This window comes from Sinocyclocheilus rhinocerous, unplaced genomic scaffold (genome assembly GCF_001515625.1).
Source record: "Sinocyclocheilus rhinocerous isolate Xijiao unplaced genomic scaffold, SAMN03320098_v1.1 scaffold2116, whole genome shotgun sequence".
In the NCBI taxonomy this organism is placed as follows: domain Eukaryota; kingdom Metazoa; phylum Chordata; class Actinopteri; order Cypriniformes; family Cyprinidae; genus Sinocyclocheilus; species Sinocyclocheilus rhinocerous.
Window position 1 is genome coordinate 96,719 of NW_015623486.1, and position 22,175 is coordinate 118,893.

Below are 22,175 nucleotides of genomic sequence, written 5' to 3' on the forward strand. Positions count from 1 at the left end.
CACACACACACACACACACGATGCGTTACTCTGCGCTGCGCAAAACTCCTCATTTGAACAGTCAATAGCAAATACTTAAACTAGTAACAAAACATACTTGCAGTCGCTGATTCAGAAGCGCCAGATTGTCATAGCAAAGTCGGAATTTACCCTTTTTTTTATTTTTTAGAAATAGCCTTTTGTGCAGCCAGCTTTGTACTCTTCTAGGTTCAAAAAACTGTCGTCCATAAAATGTGTTGCACAGATTCGAACATCTGGGTTGTGCTGTTCTGTTGTAACTAAATCTTAACCAATGATTCCTAATTGCATCTACTTCCGGAAGGCCAAATAAAGTGCTTTTGCTTTCACACTGAAACACACAGCGTCTCCCTGACATCGCTGCATCAACACTACTGCTGTTCCTGAAACCATGCCTTCTTTCTTTGCGTGCACATTTGGGCGGTGTTATGCAAATCTTCCCACATTGTGACGTAGGTATGTGGGGGCGTGTTAGAACGAGCCGGTTTAGGTAGGTGTGGCTGACTCTTAACTTTTATAAAGAATATCTCTTTGTATTTGAGACTTTAGTCTTTGCAACTTTACAGATCTTCTTTATGCACCAAGAGCTTGTAACACTCCAAAGAGAAAGGAAAAATTGAAATCGCATCATATGACCCCTTTAAAGGATTTTAGACAAGTTGAGTCAAGTTCTGAAAGATTTATAGTTCACTAGGTGAATAACAAGGTTAATATAAACTAAAGAGTTCACAGAAACAGTGAGGCACAAATTAATGTTAGAAATGACTATCAATCAATTATGAAATTAGGCTTTTCTCTTTTCAGTTGACTATCATGATTAAATGATTTCTAAAAGACAAATGACAGGTACTGTAAAATGCTCTGCAATGTCTCTTTAAGAATAATATAAATATCACAAATAAGCTGGGTAATAATTACAACTTTTATTGACACCTTTCGTAAACCAAATAATATGTTTGACACCTTTTTGGAAAATGAAATACAGTCAGTAGAAAGAATGTCAATTATAATGTAAAACCATGTTAAAATATATAAAATGTTATTAAAATATGATTGTACACAAAGCAGTGCATAAACTGTAGTATTATCAGTTAAACAACAATTAAAATATTTAAAGAAGAGACATCTGAAGGCAACAGTTCCTAACCTGGGGCCTGAAAATAATGTAGTTAAAATGTGTGTGTTATTCAAAACACTATTAAATAACTCCTGACCAGTCATCATTAACAGTAGCTTTATGTGCTGCTCTTTTCTGAACTCTTTCTTCACACAAGTGTGTTCTCTTCATTAAAGCTACAAGGGTTGCCAGGTATAATGCGAGTGACGAAGATCAAAAAGTGTTCCCTGTTATTAACCCCCATATGACACCTAAGATTTGTGACCCACAAAAACAGATTTGGTTTCACGTGATGTAAGGCTTCACAAGAGACATTTCCCTAGCTCTCAACAAAAGAAAAGAGTTGAAAGTGCAGGAAATAAAGTGCAATAAATACAGTGTGAGAATTCAAATTCAAAATTGCATGTCATACCGGACAGTAAGACACTGCAACACAACAGACAAATGACAGAACAGCATCTCATTCAAATCAATAATATACAGGGCAACAGAAAACATAAACCAAAAATAATACATTTGAAAATGATGAATAAAAAAATACTGTGTTCGTTACAGGAATACAAGCGCAGCTCCAAATGTGCAGCCGTGAAGGACGCGTGAAATATGCAAAAGCAAACTGAGGAAAGTTGTCCAGGATGGTGACTGAACTGCTGTCACATACTGGAGTTTAAGGTCCAGATGTTTTCTAAAAAAAAAAAGGATAAATATTCATAACTCTCTGCGGTGGGTGGTAGGGCTTTCTGTATTATAGGCCCTAAGCTATGGAATAAGCTGCCCCATAATATTCGTGCTGCCTCCTCTCTCCAGACCTATAAGTCTCAACTTAAAACTCATTTGTTCTGTGAATAACTCATTTACCTCCCTGTGTCTGTTTCCCAACTTTTTTGTATGTTACATGACCACCCTCTTGACATAACTGATGTTCATCATCATCTGATTGCATGACCTCTTATCTGTATTTATTTGTTGTCAACACCTGTTTGTGAAGTGACGTGTGGCCAAGTATGGTGGCCCATACTCGGAATTAGTGCTCTGCATTTAACACACACAAACCGTGAACACACACCAGCCATTTTTTTGCTGCGGCGCCCGGGGAGCAGTTGGGGGTTCGGTGCCTTGCTCAAGGGCACCTCAGTCGTGGTATTGAAGGTGGAAGAGAGCGCTGTACATTCACTCCCACTTACAATCCTTGCTGGTACGAGACTCGAACCCGCAACCTTGGGTTACGAGTCCGACTCGCTAACCATTAGGCCACGACTTCCACGAATTACACTTTAAGGCTACAATTATTTGATCAACAATAGAGTAAACAGAATATTGTGAAATATTATTACAATTTAAAATAACTGTTCTATTTTAATATATTAAGAGCTCTGTACATTCACTCCCCCCACCTACAATCCCTGCCGGTACGAGACTCAAACCCCGCAACCTTGGGTTACGAGTCCGACTCTCTAACCATTAGGCCACGACTTCCCCCTTTGTCTGAATGTCCCCTCTGGTTGTCAGGTGTATTTTGTTTGCCAGTTGCTTGTATTATTTTGTGTAGTGTCCTTGGGTTCTTGAAAGGCACCATACAATAAAACATAACAATAATAATATTCACAAACATTAGTCAGCACTAAATTACATTCTTGGTATATCATGATCAGTGAGTTTATAATCACTATACCTGCCAGTGATGTAAACTCACTTCATCCTGGTTGATCAGAATGAGACTCTTCAGCTTGATCACAAGAGACTGAAATATCAGTGATGAAAAAAAAATATCAGTATATATGGATGTCCTAGGTGGTTTTAATCAACTTTATAATTGAAGAGGTTGGTGTTATGATAAAGGAAAAAAATAGTTTTCTAAAATCTCTTCACAGTGAGAGAGAATCTAGTACAATACTCACAGTCTGGTCTCACATGCTCCATGCTGTCCCATCTAACAGGTTTCACTATATTTGTATCTATTGACCCTTTAGTTTGTGACTTTTCCTGGTTGTTCTTCATCTTCTTGTTCTTGCTCCTCTGATGATCAAACTGCAGTTTGGTGGGCATCATTTTGGCTGCAGTGTTTCCTCTTCAATTTTTTCTGCCTGTGTTAAACAAGACATTTAACATTTTGGCAACAATCGCGTGTGTGTGTTCAGTCCTTAGTAAAATAAACTACTAATAAGTTCACTAAAATGAGATCCACTCGTCGAAGAAAAAGTGTTGAGTTCTACTTTTGTTTTTCCTCGAAGGCACGCGCATCGAAGGCTCTAATGCATTATCCTTCGTTTTTCTTTAGTGCACGAAACAAAGTTTCCTTTTGTTTTTCCTTGCAACGCAATCGAATCTGTCTCTAGCCTACACCATCAGCTGAATTGTTTATTTATACTTTAGCATGATTCTGCATGTGCTGTACAGTTGACATGCGGCTCTTCACTTCCTTCAGAAAGTTGATGAATGATGCAACTTCAGAACAGAATGATGCAGAGATTGTAAAAGTCACTCTCAAGCAGCTGGCGCTGCTGGCACTTTGCATCTTATTTCACTGTCAAAGTGACACAACTGACCAGGACACAAAACTTTACTCTCATATATCGTAAATAATCCTTGCCAGGGTTAATAATTGCCTTAGATTGTTCTTTAATTCATATAATAAAAGTAACATACAAACTACATAGGATCTCTAATGCAAGCTGAACACCTTTTTAAAACTTTTTTATAACTAAAACTATGCAAATGTCATATATTAATAATAATCAACAACCTTTTTTAAAACCTACCTCTCTTAGGATTGATAATGTAGCAAATTCCTCTGTGAAAACCTCCTCGTTGTCCTCTGAAGATCAGACAAAAAACAAAGAAATTATCCAACACTTTTAAACACTTCAAATTCAGCACCGAAGAGAAAATTCATTCCTTTGGAGTTTATTTTGCCACGCTGAAGTCACATTGCAGCTGTCAATCACAAGGAAGAACCGCCCAATCAGACCAAAACACAGCAGCCAAGCCCCGCCCACAGTCTTGTGCTTCAAGAAAACGCATGTGGGACTCACTGAACAGAGCTGACATGACCTCTGCAGACATAACAGTGTGAATAAATAATAAGCATAGTGAAATGTTATTGAAAAATAAGTTAGTGAAAAAAAGGTTCTCAAGACGCGTTTTCTTAAAGCTGAACACCTTTTAGAACGCTATAATTTTGTAATGAAAATAAGGTTGGTCATGACCCCGAAAAACTTTTTTATTATAACCATGTGAGAAACATACTGTATTTCCCAAAGAATATATATGAATTATGACGTGTGCTCCCTATTTAAAACTAGCGATGCCATTGAATCCTTCGCAAATGTTCTTTTGAGTCGGTTCTTCGCAAAACTGAATCAATTTGTGATTCAGTTCGATTCGTTCCGATGCTCTCTCAGTGAATCATTTGGAGCGGTTCTCAATCTGTTTTGGGAACAAATTGTGTGCTGTATAAAGTGTATATGTAAATTGAATTAGTCTGTATAATCAATATTTTTGGGCTGTTTCAAATGAATTAAAAATACAGTAGATTATATAATGTGTATATCTGTTATAAGACCAACTTTGAGTTAAGAAAGGAAACAGATGGGCCAGTCAGATCACTTTCCTGAGACATTTTTGTATCAGATTTCTCCTGTTATCTGTGAGGAATGTCTGGGCGGTTAAAACACTATCAAAATACATCTAGTTTTGAGAATACTAGTCAGAAGAGAAACGTCTAGGAATCAGCAGTGTAATGCCGAGGTGAGTATAAGAGACTCTCGTGCGATTTGATATTTTCTTGCTACAGTTTTTTGACGAATATTACAGATGAATTGTCCATTGACTGATTAGAGACGTTTTGCTGGACAAATTCATCAAACTGAATCAATGTTTCTCATTAGTGTCACTCTCGTCTGTCTAGTGTTGTCTATTGTCTTGATGGTGATTTCAAGAGGAACTGTTCGTCCAAAAATGACCGACAATTCTGTCATCATTCACTCATACATGCCTTTCCAAACCTGTATGACTGACTTTCTTCTTAGGAACATAAAAGGAGATGCTTTGAAAAATGTTCAAGCTGTATATATATTCACATATAAGAACCATACATTTACAAATGAGAATGTTGAGCTTTTGGTGGAGGGTAACATTTTAGCACACAAGATATTAAATTTGGGTCACAGGAATATTACACATTGGCTTGTATGGTCTTTTATGGTGTGTTTTGTGCTTTTTGGAGATTTACAGCCCCTGCTTACTTAAAGAGCAGCTTGAACTCTTCATCCTAATTTCCTTATATATGCTTTTGTGTTCCATTATAACATGAGGGTGAGTAAATGATGACGGAGTGTTTCTTTTTGGCTGAGCTATTCCTTAAATGAGTCAGAGTTTCTGTCCGTTTATTTGTAACTGTCTCAACGCTCCAATATTTAGATGCTTATTTAGCTCATTTTGTTGTATTTCATTAATTCCTCATTATAAAGCATCTGAGATATGCTCTCTGTGCATCAGTGTAAAAGTGAATGTAGGTACTTACTAAAAGTGTCTGTAAAGTGTCCTGAACTCGCAGGAATCCCAGCCTGCAGGCAGTCAGACAGGTCGAACGGGAGGAGAGACAGGGAAGGTGTAAAAATGACACGTTCTAAACTATTTATGCATTGAAACGTCAGTCACTTTTAAACACCCACGTCACACATGCACATGTTTGATCTGTGATGATCTGCAGGTGTGTGACTGTTGATGTGTAACGGGGCGAACGAGACGAGAGACGTGCGGATCCATCTGCAAAGCTTTATTCTTAAACATAGTCAAAACAGGCAAGGGTCAGACAATGACAAACAGGTATTTAGAGGGCAAGACAGAAGAGTGATCCAATAAACAGGCGTAGGTCGATCAACGGCGAACATAATCCAAAGGATGAGGCAGGCAGTAATCCACAGACAGATATTAATCCAGGCGAGGTGCGAACAGAATCCAAACAACAAGACAAGAGAGAAATCCAAGACAGGTAGGTTATCAGGAACAGACAATCAGGCAAAACTAGATGTTACGAAACAGGACTAGTACTAGGAACTAGATTAAACCCAGACAGGATACTGGCTCCGTAAAGTGCTACCACTAGGAGAGTGATAAACGCAGACAATACTCAGCGATTAGAGAAGGATTTGAGTGGTTGTTATATAGTGTGTGTGTGATTGGCTGCAGGTGAGACCAATCAGTGCAATGGAGCATGGGAAATGTAGTCCAGGGTGACGTGCAACAGTTTGTGTGGTGTGAGAGACAATGTAATCAGAAGGTGACCTCTGGTGGCGAGCAGGCGGAAGACCCCGGACTGGATTCGTGACACGATGATCTTGATGGGGGTCATATCTCAATACCTGCTTACTGTGAGTATCATAAAGTGTTTGCCACGCATGCTTGAGTGGTTGCTAGGGTAATATGGATTGTTTTTTCCTGTCTGGCATTAAAAAATAAATAAATATATACAAATAAAAAAGAGAGCCCCCCCTCAAATCTGTGCTATTTTTTTTTTTACATATGGCTTGAGTTCCTCCTTCAATGCAAGGAATAGTCAAGTCAAGTCAAGTCACCTTTATTTATATAGCGCTTTTAACAATACAGATTGTGTCAAAGCAACTGAACAGCATTAATTAGGAAAATAGTGTGTCAATAATGCAAAATGACAATAGCAAACACTCATTTTTCAGTTAAAGACAGTTCATCATTCAATTCAGTGATGTCATCATCCAGCTAAGTTCAGTTTAAATAGTATCTTTGCAATCCTAAGATCAAGTAAAACTAGCAATGAGATACAGCCTTGGTCTGACGCAAGAAGCAAGTCATTTGTAATTTTAACAAGTGCAGTTTCTGTGCTATGAAATTCTTCATAGAGATCATTTTTTTGCAGGAAGGAGCACAATGCTCCTTAATAGTAGGAGCAATAATGCTGAATAGTAACCCAAAAATGAAAATTTGCCAAGATAGTTGAGTTTGAAAAGCTGCGTGTTTGTAAGAAACAAATCCATTATTAAGTATTTATTTCATTTTAAAGCATTGCTTCTGGTTAAAATTGAGTCCTCTCTCCTGTGAAAAAGCAGTCTTGTTGTCACGATTGCTGCCGGAAGGAACACGGAGCCGTGGAATACACGAAATAGTCTTTATTAAATCCCAGACACAGGGGTAAATCCAACTCAGGAACAAGGAATGACACACGAACACAAATTAGTAGACCCGACAAAGAAACATGAGGCAGACTACACATTATATACTAGACTTGACGAGGGATAGACAAGTGCGGGGAATCAACTAATAATCAAACTTAACGAGGACAGGAACATGACCAAATAAGGACAAACAGGAACAGAAATGGGCAAAACACGACACAGACAGTCCAGAATCCTGTCACTTGTCTGATTTAGGAGAGAAATATGTACAGATCAAGCACCGTTTACAAGCAAAAACAGTCCAAAACTGTTCTAAACAAATATTGTTGGTGGATTTTGATGTCAGAGGTCAACAGTAGATGGACTTTTTCACTGAAGAAAGCATTATTATGCATTATGGAATTCAGCCAAAAGCAACAGTTTTAAGTTAAAAGTGCCTTAATGATGGATTTGTTTTTTACAAACCTGCAGCTTTTGGCTTCACAAGATGTTAACTGATGGACTGGAGTGGTGTGGATTACTTTTTATCAGCTGTTTGGACTCTCATTCTGATGGCACCCATTCACTGCAGAGGATCCATTGGTGAGGAAATTATATAATGCTAAATTTCTCCAAATCTGTTCTGATGAAGAAACAAACTTGTATACATCTTGGATGGCCTGAGGATGAGTACATTTTCAGTAAAACGTGGAAATGTGAAGTCGTGGCCTAGTGGTTAGAGAGTCGGACTCGTGACTTGAGCAAGGCACCGAACCCCCAACTGCTCCCCGGGCGCCGCAGCAAAAAATGGCTGCCCACTGCTCCGGGTGTGTGTTCACGGTGAGTGTGTGTGCACTTTGGATGGGTTAAATGCAGAGCACTAATTCCAAGTATGGGTCACCATACTTGGCCACATGTCACGTCACTTCACTTCTTAAATATTCATTTTAAAGCAACAGTTTTAAGTTAAAAGTGCCTTAATGATGGATTTGTTTTTTACAAACCTGCAGCTTTTGGCTTCACAAGATGTTAACTGATGGACTGGAGTGGTGTGTGTGGATTACTATCAGCTGTTTGGACTCTCATTCTGATGGCACCCATTCACTGCAGAGGATCCATTGGTGAGCAAATTATGTAATGCTAAATTTCTCCAAATCTGTTCTGATGAAGAAACAAACTTGTATACATCTTGGATGGCCTGAGGATGAGTACATTTTCAGTAAAACGTGGAAATGTGAAGTCGTGGCCTAGTGGTTAGAGAGTCGGACTCGTGACTTGAGCAAGGCACCGAACCCCCAACTGCTCCCCGGGCGCCGCAGCAAAAAATGGCTGCCCACTGCTCCGGGTGTGTGTTCACGGTGAGTGTGTGTGCACTTTGGATGGGTTAAATGCAGAGCACTAATTCCAAGTATGGGTCACCATACTTGGCCACATGTCACGTCACTTCACTTCTTAAATATTCATTTTTGGGTGAACTATTTCTTTAAGGGTTTGTTCAAATCACTAATTTAAAGTATGATCAACAGTAATAGTAACTTAGCAAAGAGAACTTAAACCACCCCACTTACTACTAGATCATTTAACAGTTGCTCTTATCCAGACTGAGGTAAAAAAAAAAAAATCAAACATGCTAAGGGCAAAGAATTTAGTAGGGATGCTAGTCCCTGTCAATATATCCAGCTACTACTAAATCATCCCTAGCAATAGTTTTGATCAAACAATTAAATATATGTATATGTAACCACTGTTGTTGTCATTTTGGCTGCATCTGAAATAGGTTATACCATTGATAAAACCTGAGAAGTTAAAGTAAATGCACTAAAAAAATATGTCCTTGAAACAGAGCTTTTCAAAACTCTGAATCAGTTAAACCATTGCGTCGCAAAATGATTCACTGTTTCAAAACGCTCCAATTGGATCGCATATCGTGAATCATTTGTTTCAGATCGAGACTTCAGAATACAGTTTTGATTGCTTTAGGATTAGCAGAGCTTTGGATAGTTGCCTTGTACTTGTCTAGATCAACTCTGAATGAAGAAAAGAGAGGGTTAGAGCCAGATTCTTGTTTATGTATGTGAAATTAAGCTAGCAGGGAACACAAATTAATTAAGTTATATTTTGCTGTATTCTCTTTTGAGTAGTCAAACAATCAAAACATCTTTAAAACTGCTGCTGTAATGTTGGTTTTACATAATCAAAATTGTGTTATTATTGTCTGATTAATATAAAAAAGCTCTCTTTATGAATTATGAGTATGACATGACATGAAACGTGGTTAAAAGTCTGTCATAAATGTGAATGTTGGGCTAGTTGGATGGGGAGGGAGTGTTGTCTGCTGTTATGTCTCACCAATGTCAAAATCAAACCTACGCCCTAGAAACATGCACTTCAGAGAGTTGTTATGCTGGCCAAAATGTAATATATAAACCAATACAAATATGTGCTACTTAATAGGAATAAACAAGTCAGTGCAAGAAGTGAATTATCAGTCTACGCCTGTAGTTTGGGAGATTGTTCTTACATGTACAGGAAGTAGAGTCTATTATATGGGCATGACAGTAAGTATCTAATAGTTCTGTAGGAGAAACCAGGTGTGTTGAGGTGTGTGTAGCTGGTATGTAGAGTCATACCAATTCACAAGCACTCAAGACCAGCACACAACTTTTCCTCATTAAATATACCGTTTTGGTCAGAAATATGTCACATTACAGTAGTAAAATGAGTGCTGTTTTTTTAATTAAAATTTGCTAATTTCATGTAAATAACTACATTTGGAGAGTTCTGGGAAGGTTAATTATTAATCAGTAAATAACTAAATTTGGAGAGTTCTGGGAAGGTTAATTATTAATCAGTTAATTATCTATATCTATATTTATCCTAAACTAGGATAAATGTAGAAAAGGCAGCTGAAGAGGTAATTCATGCATGCTCCTGATAACTTTGTGTGCATTGCCATGTTTTGTGTTTATATTTTTTACAGCCTGATATCTGTGATGCTCATTTTTTGTTTTTGTTTTCTCTGTTTTTTATCCAGCGGCTGGTGAGTTTTTCTTTGGGAGATGAGGGTGTGGATACTGTTGAAGAGGCTCTTTCACGGATTCCACTTCTCATTGATTTTTATCGGCTGTCCAGTGCTGAGGTGATTTTAGAGGGCCGTACTAACAAAGTCAGCCTGAGAGACAGAAACAACCAGGTAAGAATACAACAGAGAATAGAGCGACTACATGTACTACTATTAAAACAGATGGACTAATGGGGGGGAAAAAAACAAAGACAGAAACTAGCATGCTTCAAAAATCTTTACGGTTTTAGCAATGCATGCATTTATCATATGCAACAAACGATATGTATTAAAGGAATAATTCACCCAAAAATGTTATATGCTGAAAATGTACTCACACTCAGGCCATCCAAGATGAAGATGAGTTTGTTTCTTCATCAGATTTGGAAAAATGTAGCATTGCATCACTTGCTCACCAATGGATGCTCTGCAGTGAATGGGTGCCGTCAGAATGAGAGTCCAAACAGCTGATAAAAACATCACAATAATCCACAAGTAATCCACAGCACTACAGTCCATCAGTTAATGTCTTGTGAAGCAAAAGTCTGCAGGTTTGTAGGAAAAAAAATTCATCATTAAGACGTTTTTAACTTCAAACCACTGCTTATTGGCTGAAATAGGAGTCCATAATCCATAATAACGCTTCCTCACGAGATGAGTAAAAAAGTCATCTCGTCTGAATCAGGAGAGAAATCTGCACAGATCAAGCACCATTTACAAGCGAAATCAGTCCAAAACAGTTCTAAATAAATATATTGGTGGATTTTTTTCACTGAACAAGAAATTATTATGGTATATGGACTGTGGTATTTTAGCCAGAAGCAAGGGTTTAAAGTTAAAAACGTGTTGATGCATTTGTTTCTTACAAACATGCACAACAAGAAGCAAAAAATTAATTGGTGGACTGGAGTGGTGTGGATTGCTTGTGTATTTTTGTATTTTTTTTATCAGCTGTTCACTGCATATTGTTTTCAGCAAATTTAAATTTTTGGGTGAACTATCCCTTTAACTTGAATGCAATGCAATGCCATATGAGCCACTTTGGATATAAGCATCTGCCAAGTGCATGAATGTAAAATGTTAAACACTAGCTGATTAAAAGACTTTGAGACTTCAAGAGAGAAAAGATCCTGCAGCATCTGAGACACACATACGGACACTTGATCTAATGCAACAAAATTCACACAAGTTTCAAATGTCACTCAAATACATTTTGTATCACCATATCTTTGCAAAGCACTGTACACTGTACAGAATATTTATTTTATGAATGCATATTAAATTGCGACTAATGATCGATTTGTTGATTGTTCCTCATTAATGAGGAATTGGAGGAGTTTGCTGTGTCCTCTCTTCTCCACTGCGACTGCATAAACTCAGAGCTGCACCCAGAAGAGGCCAAGCATGTGTTTCTCCAGCTGCGCATCTGTCAAAGTGAGATGAGCTTCATTGCAGCAATCACTGTTAATTCCTGATTCAGATGATACTGTTGTGATTGTCCAACCAGAGCCCCGCCTCTTTGATGACATCATTCTCTACCTGTTTGTATATTTCAGGCAGAGCACAGAAGAGATGACATCAAGCAAGTTGTGTCGCATTACATAATAAGAGCAAACAGGTACTGATCTTAACAGTCAGGTCATGTTGTGATTTCCACTGTGTGCCCACAACCTAGAGAAATAGAACCTATTAGCGAGAACACAAACCGGTTGAACCAGTTTCTCATAACTTAGGCGTGACTAAGAGTACAGGGAGGGAGGGAGAGAGAGGCAGATTTGCAGAGGGAAAGATTCATTCGACCTCGGCCGTTCTTTAGGAATAAACACTTACAAGACTAGCAGGACACAAGTAAGGTACAGTGTGTTATCTTTATCTGCTGTATGAGCTACATATGACTGAAACTGTGTGTGTGTGTGTGTGTGTGTGTGTGTTTAGAGCAGGAGACACGCTGAACTAACCTAAAGGCATCTCAATGTCAAACTGAATGCCAAACGTGTTTACTAGGATGGTTCGATTTTCTTATGAAAGAGCATGTGTGGTTAACTAAGACTTTGTGGACAGAATTATTGCTAAAAGTGAGCACAATCTGACCAAAGTTCCCTTTAGCAATGTCCTTACAGATGAAAATATTCATAAATAAATTCAATAATGTTTTTTCGTTCTAAAAATGCAGGTTTCTTTTAGGGTTTGGGTTACTGTGTAATTAATATAATTATTTTCATATTTAAAAAATTGTGTGTCATTTAATGTACAGCCCTTCGCTCGACTTTATAGTTTTTAAATAAATTTGACTTTGACTCATTTTCATAGCTAAGTAAATGAACTTGATTCAAAAAGGGTGTTTTTATTCTTGTCCAAGTCTTTATTTGGAAGATAATATCTTGCTCTTTTTTCCATGTGTGTGCTCATATGGGCGTTTTTTCTTTAGTTATGCAACTTAAAGTTGTTTGATGTGTTTGTTAGTGATTCATTAGCATTGTGTGCCGGCAATTAAATCACATTTTGTTTAAAACACCGTGACGCACATCAAACCCGACTGAAATACTGCAGATCTGCTCATTGTCCAGCAGAACACGCACTTTCATTCTGAATAAAGGGAGTGTTGTCATGTCAATGTGTGTGTTTCAGGTTCTCCGAGTCCAGTATGGATATTTCGGGAATCCCGAGTCCGCCGTACACCCAAGCCCCAAATCCACCCTCACCCATCCCTCCTCCACCCTATCCGGGCATCAGAGGTGTGTGTCAATCAATACCTATCAATACTGATTATAAACAGGCACAGATTAACACACTCTTCCTCAATTCTAGCTAATGGACTGGTAAACGGTCAACCTGATAAGTCATTCCTTAGGGCTCAGATGGAAGTGGTGAGTACATATAAACAAATACAGGATTTAAATACAGAAAACTATTGTATATACTGTATATAGGCAGCACGTATTTGATCAAAATTACAGTAAAAATTCATTCTATCATGCTTAATTGGTGCTCAATCATACCATTTATCATTGATGATCAATTATTAATAATGGTTCTTATTATTATCAAAGATGAAAACAGCTTTTTCTGCTTAATATTTATATTATCTTAACTTTTGAATGGTAGTATATCACGTTTTCCACAAAAATATGAAGCAGCACAACTGGTTTCAACATTGATAATATTCAGAAATGTTTCTTGAGCAGCAAAGCAGCATATTAGAATGATTTCTGAAGGATTATCAGTTATTTTAAATTCTAATAATATGTCGCAATATTTTTACTGTATTGTTCCTCAAATAAATGCAGCCTCGGTGAGCATAGGAGACTTTTAAAAAATTCCAAAAAATATAAAATCTTAATTATTTCAAACTTTTGACTTGTAGTGACCAGTAGTATGTATGATTATACATATTATGGACATATATAATTCCAATTTTTATAATTTAAAAAAACTTTGTTTACTTTAGAAATCATGTTTAACTTTGCAAATGTCCCCAAAAGGAGGTTTTGTTGTATCTGACTAACATCTGGGAACATTTTTCACCCATTTTGTCCCCAAGCACAGCTGAATTAGCTTGTTTTGTTCAGTTAGTGGATCTTTATGAGACTGTTGTCTTCTCGCGCTCTAGTTGACCTTCAGTTTGACCATTAGCATGACCTATAACGCTGCATTGACATGCCTGTTTACATTAACAACAGAGTTAAAAAAGACCCAAATCAAAGATCTCTGCATGTATTTTTATTACTAACCGCCTGGTTTCTCTCTATTTCTAGGACTTGCTAAATCATTGTTTTGATGATATCGAATCATTCATCGGAAAGCTGCAGCAGTCAGTAGAGGCTCAGATTATCCTCGACCAAAGAAGCAAAAAGAAGAAGAAAAGCCAGAAGAAAAGTGCAGACGGTACGAGTCTACCTGTAGGAAAAAACAAACCTGAACGCTTAATAAAATAGAAAGCGAAGCTCTGAAACGCAGCTGAACTGAACGCTCTGTAAAGAGCACTGTGAGCTCCTATCAGCAGATGGAGCCTGTTATCTGCAGTTCCTATCAGGACATCAGCTGATGGGAAAGTGTTGTGTTACGAGGCCGTCAGCAGTCTCCACCCTGTGTGTACTCAATACTAACATACTCTCAATTAAAATAATATCACACCTGCATCACCTTAAACACACACTAAAACAAGCCTGCATTTGTTCCAAGAACACAATGCACCTGGAAATCTTCACTTACAGGTTTCATTACATCTTGTTAACTGCACACATGATCAGTGTTTTAGAGAGTTTGTTGTGTGTTTGTGTTTTATAGAGGATCTTCTCACGGCTAAAGCCAAACCGCCTTCTGAGAAAGAGTTTCTCGACGCTTTTCAGAAATTCAAATACAGCTTCAGTCTGTTGGTGAGTCATGAATCTTAAATGTCAATATGTAAATTAATAACAAATATTTTAATGATGGGTAACGCTATACGATATGCTTCCAGTTGTTTAAACTATATTAGTTAACATGAACTAACTATGAAAAGCATTGATTAATCTCGATTCATAATAATTGCAACATTTACTAATACATTATTAAAATCCAAAGTTATATCTGGGCCTAACATGAACTAACAATGAACAGTTGTATTTTTATTGATTAGCGTTAACAAAGATTAATAAATACTTTAACAAATGTATTGCTCATTGTTAGTTAACAGTAGTTAAAGCAAGACCTAATGATGTTTTAAAGGATAGTTTATTAATTTGATATTTAATAATTGTTTAATATTTTAATTATGCACAATAATAATAATAATAAAATTATTTATAGTTTAATTATATTTAAGAAGATTATATTTAGTATTTAATTATTTGCCAGAAAATGTTACTGTCAGAAAATTTTATTTTATATATTATTTATTTATTATTATTAGTTTTTTTTACACCAAGCATGTTTTATATAAAATTGCTTACATCACCAAAATATACAATACTATAAAAAATGTATGTATGTATATAATTGTAAACACTATAATACTATACTATTAATAATACTACTAATAAATAATACTATTAAATACATAATATAATACAAAAATGCATAATTTTTTTATGCAAATTACACACATATATATATATATATATGTGTGTGTGTGTGTGTGTGTAAAATGTCTTATTATATCTTATAAGCGACTTGAGAAGTTTAAAAAACTTTTTAAAAATTATATTATTTTATAATATTGACTAATATCTTATTGTAATAACTAATATTATATTGTTATTAAAATTGTTAATATCAATTATTGCTATTACTAATACTATAATACTCTTAATGAACTATTAAGCAGTGTGGCGTTATATATTTTCTCTCAGGTTTCCATAAGCGTATTATTTGTTTTACAGGCACGGTTAAAATTTGCCATCTCCAATCCGACCTCAGAGGAGCTCGTGCATCACATCTTCAAACCGCTCGAAATGGTAAATGCGTGTGCATTTATATGTCTGCTCATATTTCTCCTGTGCAAACAGCAGAGCTTTTAAGGCCTTTGTTGCGCTGCATTGTTTCGAGTGTTTCATCAAATGTTTGCACACTCTTGTGCGGAGAAAGGTCTCATACGTCTATTGAGCAGTAAAGAGCACTCAAATAATTCACCTGTATCTGCGTGTGTTTGTAGATGGTGAAGGCTACAGGAGGTCCTGGTTTCGCTGCGTCCGTCTCCAGCCCGGCTATGACACAAGGAGCCGTGACTCTGCTACAGAACAACCTGACGGCACAGGACAATGCATTGTGGATCTCTTTAGGGCCCAACTGGACACAACATAGGTACATGGTGCAGAACTGTATTTTTTGGAGATGTGTTACTTTAATATGTGCACATGCTGATGGCTCGTTACCTTCATGTAGATCTGCTCTGCGGAGCCCCGTGGCGCCGTACACACTCGTGTTTCAGGACGGCTGGAGGCCGCCGGGGTCCGATACCGCCGGATGGGTCGATCCTGTGGAGTTAGAACACAGACAAGACGCCGAGCTCTCAAAAGTAGAGGTAAAATGATCTAATAATGTACACTAGTGTTCGAAAGTTTGGGTAAGGAGGAAACAAGTCTCGTACTCCCCAAGGATGCATCTATTTAATCAAAAATACAGGAACAATTGTGAAATATTATTACAATTTAAAGCAACTGTTTTATATTGTAATATATTGTAAAATGTAATTTATTTCTGTGATGCGCAGCTGAATCTTCAGCATCATTACTCCAGTCTTCAGTGTCACATGATCTTCAGAAATCATAATAATATGCTGATTATTATCAATGTTGAAAACAGTTGTGCAGCTTCATATTTTTGTGAAAACGGTGATGTATTTTATTTTTCAGGATTCACAGATGAACAGAAAGCTCAAAAAACAGCATTTACTTGAAATAGAAATCATTTGTAACGTTGTCTTTACTGTCACTTTTGATCAATTTAATGCATTCTTGCTGAATAAAAGTATTCATTTCTTTAAAAAAAAAACACAATTCGGCTAACCACACAGTTAGATGAAAAATATATTGTTAAAACAGAATTAAACCCTTAAAAAATAAAAATCCCACAAATGTGCTTTCCCTGTCTGTCCTTGTGTGATGTTCTTGCTAACGTGTTTTTGTCTCGGTCACACTCAGCTGACTCCGTCTCACGCGTCTGACCGTCACACTGCAGACGAACCGTAAGTGTGAGTCACATCTGAAGAATCAATCCAGTCCTTTCAGATGTGTCCGTTTCAGCCATGGTTTTTCAGTATTTATCAAATAACAAAAAACTAACTAACACAAGTTCATTCATTGTGTTGACTCTCACTAAGCACCAGCAGTAGTTTCACAGTGTAAACTCTGTGATAACGGTGCTGTTAAAGTCTTTTCTTAAACGACCCACAGTTTCTGTTCTTTTTATCTCAGTAATCAAAGCTGGTTATTTTGTAACTGCATTTTAAAGAAGTATTTTGTAATGTTATTCAAATGTACGATCTGAGAAAACATCTCTGTCTCTCGTCCTCAGTGATGGCGGAGTTAAAGAGCGCTTATATCGCTGCAGTTATGATTTTGTTGCACGGAACAACAGTGAGCTGTCTGTACTTCAAGGAGAGACACTAGAGGTTACACACACACGCTCATCTATAGTAATCATCAAAATAAGACATTTTTAGAATTAATATAACAATAAATTAATATTTCAGGATATTAATAAAATATATATTAATGTATTAATTTGTTTTGCAAATGTATTAATGTATTAATTTGTATTGGGAGTTATTATTATATTATATTATATTATATTATATTATATTTTGGGGGGGGCATTTATTTATTTTTGGAGACAACATTGTTATTTGAATAAAATATACTACTACTACTACTACTACTACTAATAATAATAAATCTTCAAAAATAAATAAACACTTAATATATATTTATTGATATTTTAAAATATAAATTTCTTTGAATATTCTAAAAATGTTTGGTTTCGTTGTAAAAATGTTTTTGGGATAAATATATACACACACTAATTTATTTTATATTAATTATATATTTCTTATATTTATTTCTTGCATGCCATCCCCCCAGATATATATATCCTGTATATATATATATATATATATATGTTATGTATATTAGTGCTGTCAAAAGTTTTTGTTTGCATAAAATATGTATGTGTACTGTGTATATTTATTATGAATATGTAAGTACACACACATGCATGTATATATTTCAGAAAAATATGTTGTTTATTTATTAAATATATTTATTTATAATATTAATTATATGAATATAAATTATATAATGATCTCTCGTCTCACTAATTTTATATAGCAATATCATTTAACACCTCCAAGTATTATATTAATGCAAATAAGCTTTCTTTTCCTGTTATTCGTCTGTGGTCCAGGTGATCGAGTCATCTAAGCGCTGGTGGAAGTGTCGTAACAAGTTTAATGAAGTGGGGTTCGTGCCGTTTAACATCCTGGAGCCGGTGACACACATCGACAACCCTGTGCTTCAGAAAACTCCAAAGGTACAAACATCAGCAAAACTGGCTTCAGAACTCCTCTATTCTTCTGACATTATGCTCTCTGTTTCAGCCTCCCTCTGCTCCACCGATGTCCAGCAGCCTGCGCAGCCCGTCCGCCGTGACCTCTGACCCCAGCGCCGCTCGGCCGCGCAGCATGATCCTCGGGTCACTGTCTGACGACACGGAGAAAGGTACAAACACATCAGTGACTGACAGATCAACCTCAATATCTCAAATCAGATCTCATTTATAGCACAACAGTTTCTCCTAGACAGCACTGGAGCACAAATGGAGACTTTTGATGAATTCTCTTGCTTTTCAAACCAGTGTTGTTATTGTTAACTAAGAGTAAAACTATTACAAAAAAATGTCAGTAATTGAAATAAAGTAAAATGTAAATATTAAATGAAAAACTTTAAAAAAGCTAAACGAGGAATACAAATTTGCTTTGCTAACTAACTGAAGTAGCTGAAGTAGAAATTATTAAAACTGAAATTAAAATAAATTTAAGCTAAATAGAAAAAAATTGTAAACAAAAACGAATAAAAATACAAAAGCACATAACAAAATGACTAAAACTTAAACTAAAATTAAAATGAAACCATTTTAGTACCAGTGATAAACTATTATAGTTTTTGTTAATATTTTGAATTTATTTTTGTTTGTAATTTTGTTGTTTTTTTGTTTAGTTTTTTTAAACATGTCTATATTAACTTTCAGTTTTAGTTTATTTAGTTTGAGCTATTTTAGTACTTCCACTTCAACTAAATTCAAATGAAAAACGTTGCTGAAAACAACAAGTTCAATATAGATTATTTCAGTTAATGATTTGTTTTTTCATAATTTATATATTTTTATGGTTTTGGGTTTTAGTTAATCCAGCTGAAAATATAAAAATAATGATTGATTAATAATTCAAACTCTACCTCTAAAAGAAAAATAATGAAAAATATTTTTCTTAAATAATAATAAAAAAATAAATAAAAAAATTGAAATGTAAAAATTCCCAAATTTCTCAAATGAAAAAATCCCTGAATTTTTTTTTTCAGAATCTAAAACGTTCTGTTAATATTATTTTAGTATCATTGATCTTTTTTTTTAATGTTTTCAATTAGATTCCATGTTTTATTTTGTTTTCATATTTTTGTAATTTTACGTGCTTTGTCTTTTTTTTTATATTATTATGTCTGTATAGTATTTATACATTTCTATTTACTAGTTTTAGGTTTTTTAGATAGTTTTTTTTAGTTTTAATATTTCTGTAGTTCATAGTTTTTATATTTTATTTTATTTCAGTTCATGCTTATTTCATTTTATGGTTTTTGTTTCAGTTTCATATAACAATAATAGCCCTGCTGGAAATCTGCTGCAAGCTAATCGAAACATTCCTAAAGACTATAATATCATCTGATGCTCACGGGCAGGTTTTTGATCTTGTGCTGAGATTGATTTGCTGGTTGTGTGTCAGTGATGCAGGTGAATGACGAGCTTCTGCACCGTTTGACCAGCGGGAAGAATCTGTCTCCTCGTCTGGTGATTCCTCGTTCAGCAGAGACGTCTGTCCCGCTGGACTACAACTCACCGCCCGCAGAGGTGGAGAACTGGCTGGGCAAGAAAGGCTTCAGTGAACCGTGAGTCTCACACAGGAAACACTTTACAGCAATTACTAATAATACTCCACCTGTAACACCTCACATCACTGACGACGGGAAAAACCACATCCCACATTCACTTAGTATGATTTTATATGAACTACAGTATTTTACCAGATTACCATGATGCATTTTTTCTCTTAGTGCAATATATACGAGTTTCAGTCTACATTTCTGTGATCACTGTTTGAGGTGCATATACTGTATATAATAATGTAATAGCTGTGGTCAGTGAATGGCTGTTGTTGATGTGTGTGCAGGACTGTACAGTGTCTGCGGGTTCTGAACGGAGCTCAGCTGTTCTCTCTGAATAAAGAAGAGCTGCGCGCTGTTATTCCTGAAGAGGGCGCTAGAGTCTACAGTCAGCTGACCGTCCAGAGAGCCCAGATAGAGGTACATTCACTTCTCTGCTGTTTTATTTGAAGCTGCTACGGAATCATTCTAACTAAACATCTAAAAGAAAACATTTGAATTTATTTTGAAAAATTTGAATTTATTTCAATTCTACATTTAAAAATCGAAAAATTCCTGAATCCAAATGTGCTCTAAATATTCTGAAATGTTACAACACAAAATGTAAACATAAATCCCCAGCATAATTTTGGTTTATTAAAAAAATCTAAATATGTTTTATACAGGATTAGAAGCTAGAAGCCTTTAATTCAAGGTTAAAACATACCAATTACTGATAACTGATCTTTTAAAATCCATGCAGTCAATGACACATTATTGTTGTTGTTTTTTTAATATTTTGAATTTGATTTTATTTGTAAATTTTCTGTTTTCATTTAGTTTAATTTTAGTAATTTTGTTATGTGTTGTCATTTTTATTAGTTATTAGTTTACTAGTTGTTACTTTTATTAGTTATTTTGTCATTTTATTGCTTTATCAGTTATCTATATAGTACATATTAATCTGAAATGATTAGGTTTAGTTTATTAGTTTTGTTATTTTAGTAGTTCAACTCGAAATAAATGAAAATGACAAAACTGCTGACAGCTAGCCGAAATAATTTTGTCATTTAATATTGTGTTTTCTTTTCTTTTCTTTTTTGTTTAAAGCTTTTGTGTTTTATTTTATTTCAGTTAATATTTCTTTTAAAGCATCACATTTTTATGGTTTCGTTTTTTGGTTTTAGTTTGTTAACATACAATACTAACCCTGATGCAGTCATCATTTTTGCAATCCTATTTGGTGCAACTATTTTCTGTATATTGCAGTCGAGATCGAGAACAGCTGGGTCAACATTGTGTGAGGGACTAAGCTGTCATATTTCATATTTTAAAACACTGACAAATGATCAGAAAGTTAGTATTTAAAAATAGCTGCCATTTTACAGTGTATATACTTGCAGAGTTTGAAACACTGGATCCCTCTGCAAAGTAGTACATTAACGACCTGCTTAAAAATGCTTTAACACTAAAGCGCAAGATGTGTTAGTCTAGTGGTAGTTTTAATATCCTGACTTAATATGCAACAATCAACCTAATAAACCCTTTTTTTTTAATGAAACCAAGCTATTTGATCTTCACAGCCAGCGATCAGCATGCATTTAGCATCTAACCGCATGCCTGTCTGTCTCTCAGGACGCTCGCAGAGCCACAGAGCTGGAGACGGTGATGGAGAAGCAGAAGATGAAGGTGGATTTGAAAATGGAGAGTGGAACTTTATGAAGATCTATAAAATGTGCACATGGATACTCTTCTCTTAACACCCTCTGTCTGTTATCATACACATGCAGAAGATCATTTACGCTATTGTAACCTGCTTTAAGGATTGATTTGTCTTCCTATTTAGTTTTACAGCATGAAATGCGAATGTAAATCTGCACAATGTTGTACAAATGTCTAAATTCTCTATATGGGTTAACATATTCTCAATAAATACATTTAATGCACAAACGTGAAACTAGCAAATCATCTTCCTCCTCAAGAGGGCGCCAGACACCAACTAACGGTAACCACTATAAAAGCTCACTTTAGTACAGAAGATTAATAACTCTTTTAGGATTTGAACCTGCAACCTTTGGGTTACCAGCCAGGTCTTGAACTAGTGCTAAAATACACTCAAAGAAACCTAAAACGTCAGGACTCGGGAATCTCAGCATGCACTTTGACAAGAAGAGCAATAGTAATGATATTAATATAAACCACAAACCCAAACCTATAGTTTGCATGGGTCCAACTAAACAATA

The 22,175-nt window shown here is 35.7% G+C and overlaps 1 protein-coding gene and 1 long non-coding RNA gene across 4 annotated transcripts; one reads left to right on the forward strand and one right to left on the reverse strand.

The window, feature by feature from the left end:
* Positions 1–932: 932 nt before the first annotated feature.
* LOC107754823 (uncharacterized) lies at positions 933–4,062 on the reverse strand. Its single transcript, XR_001641633.1, has 4 exons — positions 3,895–4,062; positions 3,034–3,219; positions 2,808–2,876; positions 933–1,820 (listed from the first exon to the last, which is right to left on the reverse strand). It is a non-coding gene; the product is annotated as an uncharacterized LOC107754823 (long non-coding RNA).
* Positions 4,063–11,705: 7,643 nt separating this feature from the next.
* LOC107754874 (epidermal growth factor receptor kinase substrate 8-like protein 1) lies at positions 11,706–21,880 on the forward strand. 3 transcript variants are annotated; one of them, XM_016571524.1, is made up of 16 exons: positions 11,706–11,758; positions 11,881–11,942; positions 12,953–13,059; positions 13,133–13,191; positions 14,080–14,209; positions 14,612–14,700; positions 15,685–15,759; positions 15,957–16,105; positions 16,187–16,325; positions 16,945–16,988; positions 17,318–17,414; positions 18,206–18,331; positions 18,399–18,519; positions 19,797–19,959; positions 20,241–20,373; positions 21,568–21,880. In XM_016571524.1, the coding sequence occupies exons 1-16, from the start codon at positions 11,729–11,731 to the stop codon at positions 21,652–21,654; spliced, it is 1,611 nt and encodes a 536-aa protein (XP_016427010.1). In that variant the 5' UTR covers positions 11,706–11,728; the 3' UTR covers positions 21,655–21,880. The 3 variants fall into 3 exon arrangements, with proteins under 3 accessions (XP_016427010.1, XP_016427144.1, XP_016427085.1); XM_016571658.1 differs by lacking the exons at positions 11,706–11,758; positions 11,881–11,942 and adding an exon at positions 12,070–12,177; XM_016571599.1 differs by lacking the exons at positions 11,706–11,758; positions 11,881–11,942 and adding an exon at positions 12,079–12,172.
* The last annotated feature ends 295 nt before the right edge of the window (positions 21,881–22,175 follow it).